This window comes from Epinephelus moara, chromosome 8 (assembly GCF_006386435.1).
Source record: "Epinephelus moara isolate mb chromosome 8, YSFRI_EMoa_1.0, whole genome shotgun sequence".
NCBI lineage: Eukaryota > Metazoa > Chordata > Actinopteri > Perciformes > Serranidae > Epinephelus > Epinephelus moara.
The window spans coordinates 44198228-44205950 of NC_065513.1; the positions used below are offsets into that span (position 1 = coordinate 44198228).

The window sequence follows — 7723 nt, forward strand, 5'->3', positions numbered from 1 at the left end:
ATCCGACTTACTCTGCCCCCCACCCCCCCTGTAACACACAGTCAGACATCTCTCCATCATCTTCATCATCTTGGTCATTCACCTGTCACACACTGCATTCTGTTGATTTTGCACATCTGTACTTTGCACAACTGTTATTTGCACACAACCCTGTTCATGTTTACAGCGTACATATCTTTTTATGTTACTATTATTATTGTTATTTGCACTCAGATTTTATATTTAGTTGTTAATAGTATTTACTTTTTATACGCATGCTTCTAATTACTCTATATTTTTTATATACTTTATATTCTTTGTTATGCACCAATACACCAAGCCAAATTCCTTGTATGTGAAAACCTACTTGGCAATAAAACCGATTCCGATTCTGATTCTGTATGAGAACACTGTTAGTGCTGCTCATAGTACCATCCTGATCTAAGGTGGTGGGAGGGCCTCGTCCAGAACCTTAACACCCATTCTTAGGTTGCTATAACAACCATTAACTCCATCAGCTCTGTCACCACTGCTGCTGTTGTTCACACTGCACTGCTAACCGCCGTTTGTTTGTGACATCCAAGGTTATGATCAACCCGATGATCTGGTTCCAACATTTAGTGGGTTCTTCACACTTCAACAAAGTTTCATGAAGTTTTTCTGTCAAACAAACAACGTGGAACACACAACCTCGCTGGTGGACGAAACGTGAGATCAAACTGGAATATTTTGGTTCTAATTATCATATCTGAGCACACAGGAAGGAATGATCAGGGTTCTAAGGGTGTTCTAATATCTCTAAGTTCTGACCTGGACAGGGTTTGGAAAGAGGACAGTTCATTGGATCCAGTTTATGTTCTGAGCTCTTTGAGGGTCTCCAGTTCTGACATGTTCCTTTGGCTGCTCTGACAGGTTTAAGGTTCTAAATTATGTTCTTGATCTAGTGAAAGGTTATTGGATTGGTTTGTATAAGAATCTGGGTCAGGTTAAAGGTTTTAGGTTCTGACCTGGACGAAGATGGGGAAGATGAGGGTTTTGGGCGCCAGGGTGACATAGGTTCCGTAGGCAGAGCAGGGAAGATGTGATTGGACGATGGTGCAGTTCTGGTAGTTGCCGTAGTTACTATGTGGGGATGATGAAGAGGAGGTGGTGGGGGGCGGGGGCAGGGTGGAGGTACAGCCGGTGAAGGGTCTCCGTAATGACCCAGGTCGAGGGTCATGGAGGAGGTTCTGACCTCTGCTGGGGTGAGTCTGATACAGACGACCTGAAGATCAGTGACATCACAGGTTCTATCAGATCATGATCAATATGTTTATCAATACTCAGAGTGGATGATCAATAATCAGTGTGATCGTACCGATCGTTCCGTTTCTGTCATGATAAACCGGCTGCAGCAGCTGAAACAGAAACACAGAGCAGATGGAGAACGTGTTGGGTTACAGCAGAACATCGTCAGGATCATTTTTAAAGAGCTGTCAGTAGATGATTTTATATCTGAGTTCTAGTCGAGCTTCAGGGAACATGAACAGGGTAAAGGTGTCGCGGTTCTAAGATGTGTTCTCATGCAGGGAAGATTATCAGTGACCTTCTAGATCAGCTGATTCAGCTGGTTCTACACCATGTTCGATGTTTAATGAATGGTTGTATGTTGGGTTCTACATCAGGAGGAACACCATCAGTCATGCTGTGGTTCTACTGAAATGTTCTAGATCAGCCGAAAGGCTCCAGATGAGATTCGGGGTCAGGTGCATCCAGACGTGGTTCTGGAGGAGGTTCTGACTTGTGATAAGGAGACACACTTTGAGACACCTGTTGACTCCGCCTCCTCAGACTCACCTGTCCTCCTGGACTGACAGGTGACAGGATGATGTAATTGTCTCCATGTGATGATGTCACACGGGTTCCCTTCAGTGTGGTGGCGTGAGATGAGTACTCCGTCACCTCTTCCTCCTCCTCCTCCTCCTCCTCCTCATGGTTCTCCTTCCTGTCCCTCCACAGAGAACCCAGAGCTCCCAGACTGGAGCGGACCACTGACCCCTGACCTTGCCTGCGGCCATGTTTACTGTGGGCAGGGTGAGGCAGCAGCTTCCTACCTGTTGTCTAGGAGACAGGGGAGGAGACGTGTCACTTCTTGTTGAGACCAGCAGGTGTCAGAGGATTAGTTTAAACACTCACCTTATTGTGTGTTGGTGGGCGGAGCAAAGCGTCACTTCCTGTCCTGAGCTCAGGTGGACCTCGCCACACCACCAACATGATCTGAGACGAACAACTCCTGAACACAGATGGACAGACAGACGTTTTAATGATGACAGCAAAACTAAACTAACTAAAATTCTAAAACAGGAAGCCAGACTCTCACGGGCTCACCTGATAGCGTGAGCGACGCCGACACACTTCCAGGTTTCTACAGGAAGTCCGTTGAGCTGCAGGATGGAGTCTCCCTGACGGAGCCCGGCCTGATGAGCCGGACCTCCTTCTCACACACACACACACACACACACACGTTGTTATTACACACTCTGCAGACACTGACACCTTCATCCAATCAGATGACAGAAAAGATCGTAAGAGCATTAAACTCCTCCCCCTCTGAGCTTCAGTCCACAAAACATCTGATGTTCAGACTTCATGAAATCAGCCTAATTATAACCTGATCGTCCTACAGCGTCCGCTCAGATCATCAACGACATGCACGACAATCCATTATTTTATGTAGTGTGTCAACAACTGGCGCCACGTCTGAGATGCCTCATGACGTCCTGACACAAGCACTCGTTGGTAGTCCAGTGTTTTCACAGTGAAAAAAAATGATGAAGTTACACTAAAATTATGTATTACTTTCAAACAGCTTTGCACACACATTACTCTTGGATGGATTACTCGCGAATGCAGGGTCACACAGAAATGCCACGCATATCACATGAAAGCTGTCATCCCATCATGCTATAAATCCAGATCAACTGTCTACAAAATAAAAACCTGACGAATTTCTTCACAATCCATTGTACAGATCTTGTTATCAGTCACTTCATATAGTGAGGAATAATATTATTACTATTTTTCTATGATCTTAGATGTAAATATTGCATGTTTCTTTCAGATAAAACACATTTTTGACTTGTGAATGAGTCAATGGAATTTCTTGCAATAATGAAAAAATACTGGCAATCATGTCCACCTGGCACAAACCACATGTTTTGGACAGCTGTGAAGTGACAGAATGTCCCAGCATCATGGTTCTTATATTGCCAGATTCCAGAGAGTCTCCCCTCTTCATATATGGCAGAATATGTCAACTTCCAACTTGCTATGGTGAGATACATGTAAAAATGTAAGAATTTAGTCACACGGATTTGTTTTTCTCATTGATATAAAAATTAATATAAAATACAGGCACATAGAAGAACATGAAATGATGGCAAATCTGGTTAGCCCTGGTTGACCTGAAAAAAAACAAGATATAGCATGTGTATGTAGCCTTTATAATGACTGTGATATGAGCTTAAAAGTAAAGGCAGGAAAAATACCCCCCAAAAGACCTAGGGCTGTCTCAGTGTAAATGCTCTCACCTGGATCCACAGCCTGGACTCTGACCGGACAGTCGCAGCAGATCGTGAATCCAAAACCATCTTTTCCTCGAACAACACTCACCTGAAGAGAGAACACACAACGTACTGTCAGCTCAGTACAAACATATACCTGCACACAGACATGTACCTGTGCTTCTACATGTGTCCAAACAGCTCTCGGTTAGTTTCTGACACAAACTCTGAATGTTCTTGTCTTTGTTTTGGTTCTGATGAAACGTTCTCAGCAGATAAACTGTCTGTGTGGTGGGTCAGGTTCCAGCCTGCAGGGGGCGCTGTGAGTCATGTTGACAGAGTCATCAGGTCTGTCTGGGTCCTGGTCTCCGGGCTGCAACAGTGTAAACACCAACAGGCGGAGGAAAGGTCGAGTCGTCCTGAGAGTTTTCTCTCCACAAAGGAAGTTAAATGTCTCTGAGTTCAGACTGACAGGCTGATATTAAAACTCCTGCAGGGAGGACGGAGATGCTGTGTCCACATTGTCCACACTGTCCGCTGACATTTCAACACACACACACACACACACACACACACACACCCCATCCAGTAAGTGACATCACTGTGACATCAGCAGATGGAGGAGGAGACTGTAATGTTCTCTGTGCCACCTCAGTGCTGTCTGTCAATCATCTTCAGATCTTTAATGGTAAATATTAATATGAATATTAATGACATCAGATTCAGTTATTTGACTCTGGAAAGGCCGACGCCCACTGACTAACCACTTCATTAAAAATATGAGAGGCAGTTCCTTTTAGTCCGACGCTCCACCTCCTCCACCACATTAACTCTGGCTCTTGAACCTGTTCAGGATGTTCAGAACCTCGGTGTTGTGTACAGAACCATCCTGTGGTTCCACCTGTTCTGAACAGAACATCACCTACAGAGGATGTTTCCTCATGCTCACCTGCAGTAAACAGCTGTGACATCACAGTGATCACCTGAAGATTTTGTTCTGCTGTTACACAGATTTTATTTTGCCCTAGGGTGACCAGACGTCCCAGAAAATTCAGGACAGTCCCGAAATCCCAAGCAGTTGTCCCGAATCCCAAATCCTGCCCTAATTGTCCCAAAAATGACACTAGAGCAGAGTCTGGAGGAGTTTCTGCCTGATAAAACATTACAAACTGATCATGGTGGTTGAGTCGTCCTATAGCTCCCGCCGGCTGCACATTCGCTGCAGCAGTTCCTACATGAATTATGGGTGTTGTAGTTTTTAAATTGTGTACAGCAGTGGCGATGAAGTAGATGAAGAGAGCGCAAGTTGCAGCCGTGAGGACAGGGAAAGCACATGAGAAGGAGTGATTTGCATGTTGCAGTGCAGCCTCTTGTTCTAACTGTTCAAAACTGTTCTACAAAGTGACAGGCCTGAATGTACCAGGCATCTTTTATTTTGTTAGCTTCTATTTTTTATTTAGTTTAAAGGACAAGTGAACTTACAGTGATCACTTCCATTAAATAAAACGAGAAATTGGAAAAGATTGAAAAAAATGTTAAAATGAAATTAGGGAGCTGATCACAGATGTGTTGTCTCTGTGTGTTTTTACATCTGCTGTTGCTTTAATTTGCAGCTCTGCTTTTAATGAAGCTGACATGTTATGACTGTCAACCCAACCTGTGGAATAAGACACACCCACTGATGTCATCACTTCAGGTCAAGACACACCTGCTACCTTTGTTTCCAGCTGAGAACCAACACACTCACACTGTGACCTGGTCACTTGTCCACGTTTGGTCGTGGGTTAGGACCAGGTGGTGCACAGAGCAGTGTGTAACTGCTCAGAAATATTCTCACTAATATAACTGTTAACGTCCCTCATTAACATGGTTACTGCTGCTGAACAACAGGAAGGTTTACAGAAATGTTTGACTGATGTTCATTCACCTTCTTCAGCCAGTGATCAGGGCTTAAAAACCCACATCAGCCTGAGAGGAGGCCTGCAGGCAAAACTCAGGGCAAAAACAGCTCAATTACGAAGAACTGAAGAGTTCAAGTCTCTGTTTGAACAACGAGTGTTTGTGGAGGACATGGACAAGTTCAAACAACACACACACACACACACACACACACACACACATGCACACACTGTGATACACACTCTCAAATACACACACATGCACACCTACTTCTGTCTTTGTGAGGACCTTTGTTAAAACATTCCCAGGCCTCTCTCCCTGAACTTAACTATCAGGACTACCTGCCTAACCTCAGCCCCTAACTTGAATCTAAACCTGGTTCTAACCTGAACCATAGACCAGGTTTTTACCCTCAAACAGGTTTTTGAATGAATTAGAACCAACCAGAATGTCCTCTCTTTACAAAACGTCCTCACTCTGTTGTTAAAATACATCTGGTCCTCACTATGTAGTGTGTACAAGAACACAGTGACACACACTCTGTGATTCTGTTTCGTTTTAGCTGCAGTTTTCTGTAAAATCATCCAGATTTAATCAGTTTGTGAATTATTGAACACATACACACACTCCTCACTCACTCACTCACTCACTCACACACACACACACACACACACACACACACACACACACACACGTGTGAAGCTGGTTTAAACATGACATATTAAAGTTTTAGTATCTGACCTGCTGGACTACAAACACACACAGGAAACTCTGGAGGTTTAACAGGAAATGACAAACAACCTGTGGTGACATCACATTGTGCAGCCAATCAGAGGAGACGTTTGTTTCCACATGAACTGATGTTTGTCAGTGAACGTCTGTCAGACCAAACCCCCTCCAGAAAACTGACTATTTAAGAACACTGGACTCCTCAGGTTCTACTGGACCCTGCTGGGTTCTACTGGACAGAGGTCAGACAGAAAAAGTTCTGCAGGTCCAGCAGAGTGAAGCAGTGAGGAGACGACATGTTCTCGTCCTGTTTTAGAAAACGTTCTCACTCTGTATAAACCTGGTTTCACATCTGACATGTAGAACAGGTCAGATTTACTGAAGCAGAAACACAAGCACAACATTTAAGAGTTAAAAGTTAACATGTGTTCTCACACAGAACCCGTCTGATCCATCAGAACCACCTGAAGAACAGCTGATGGATGATTAACGTTATAAAACCTGTTCCTGTAACCAGGGGAACCAGACCTGAGGCAGACTCTGTCCAATGCAGACTCGACACAGACGGTGGATTGTGTGCATGTTGGTTTAGATCCTGCAGCTCCAACCGTCCATCAGATCCTCCAACAGACTCTAACCACAGCCAGGAGACGGGCTGACCCACAGCCAATCAGGACCAGGAGCCAGGTCTGACCCACGGCCGTCCCAGACCTCTCTAAACCAGTACCAGGTCTGATCCAAGTCCAGGTTTACAGAACCTCAAGAGTCCTAACGTTCCCACAGAAGCTCCAGAAGAAGAGAAGGAAATGAATCCAGGTCCAGACTTCAGAAACAATCCAGAACAAGAGACCCAGGACCAGGTCTGAGCTAAGTCCAGCTGCTGAACCACAGTGTGTGTGAGACTCAACTGATACTGGACCTTAGACAGCAGTGTGTGTGTGTGTGTTTTCAGGAAGTGTGTGTCTTATCGGCGGGATACATCCAGTGTTTTTGTGAGTCTGAATGTGTGTGTGTTTCCTGCTATTCTTCTGACTGCTGGTTCCCACACACACACACACACACACACACACACACACACACCCCGTGTGAACATTTTCATTCAGGAGCTACTGTTGTCTACACTGTAGACCAGGTCCTGGTCCTCCTCACATCCACACAACAACACTTTCCTCTGTAGTATTATTCTTCAGACTCTTACAGCACTGCAGCATCAACAGAACCTGCTGTGGTCCAAACTGGAGTCCGACTGGAGACTCAGGCTGTGTTCACACCTGTCCTGTTTGGTTCGGTTCCAAACGAGCTCTGGTGCGGTTCGTTTGCGCAGGTGTGAACACACTAAACCAACCGGACTGAGACCTTCTTGAAGAGGTGGTCTCAGTCTGGTTCCAAAGGAACTCTGGTGCGGTTGGTTTGTGGTGAGAAGGTGTTCCGACCTGGATGTGAAGCAACTGCAGTCACATGACACATTGTTTGGGTTAAACATGAGCATGTTACAGTCCTGGAGGATTATTAATGTGCACCTCCTCCTGTACTGCCTTAATATGCACATTCAGCACATCCAATGCATCAAAACA

General features: G+C 44.9%; 1 protein-coding gene across 1 annotated transcript in view; it reads right to left on the bottom strand.

Moving 5' to 3' along the window:
* Positions 1–7723, bottom strand: part of LOC126394621 (regulator of G-protein signaling 3-like) — a 39872-nt gene that overhangs the window by 19463 nt on the left and 12686 nt on the right. Inside the window, exons 12-17 of the mRNA XM_050051549.1 lie at positions 3549–3630; positions 2347–2452; positions 2155–2251; positions 1816–2079; positions 1337–1376; positions 987–1243 (exon numbers count right to left, since the gene is read on the bottom strand). Coding sequence (XP_049907506.1) covers positions 987–1243; positions 1337–1376; positions 1816–2079; positions 2155–2251; positions 2347–2452; positions 3549–3630 — 846 coding nt within the window. The remainder of the gene's footprint in view (positions 1–986; positions 1244–1336; positions 1377–1815; positions 2080–2154; positions 2252–2346; positions 2453–3548; positions 3631–7723) is intronic.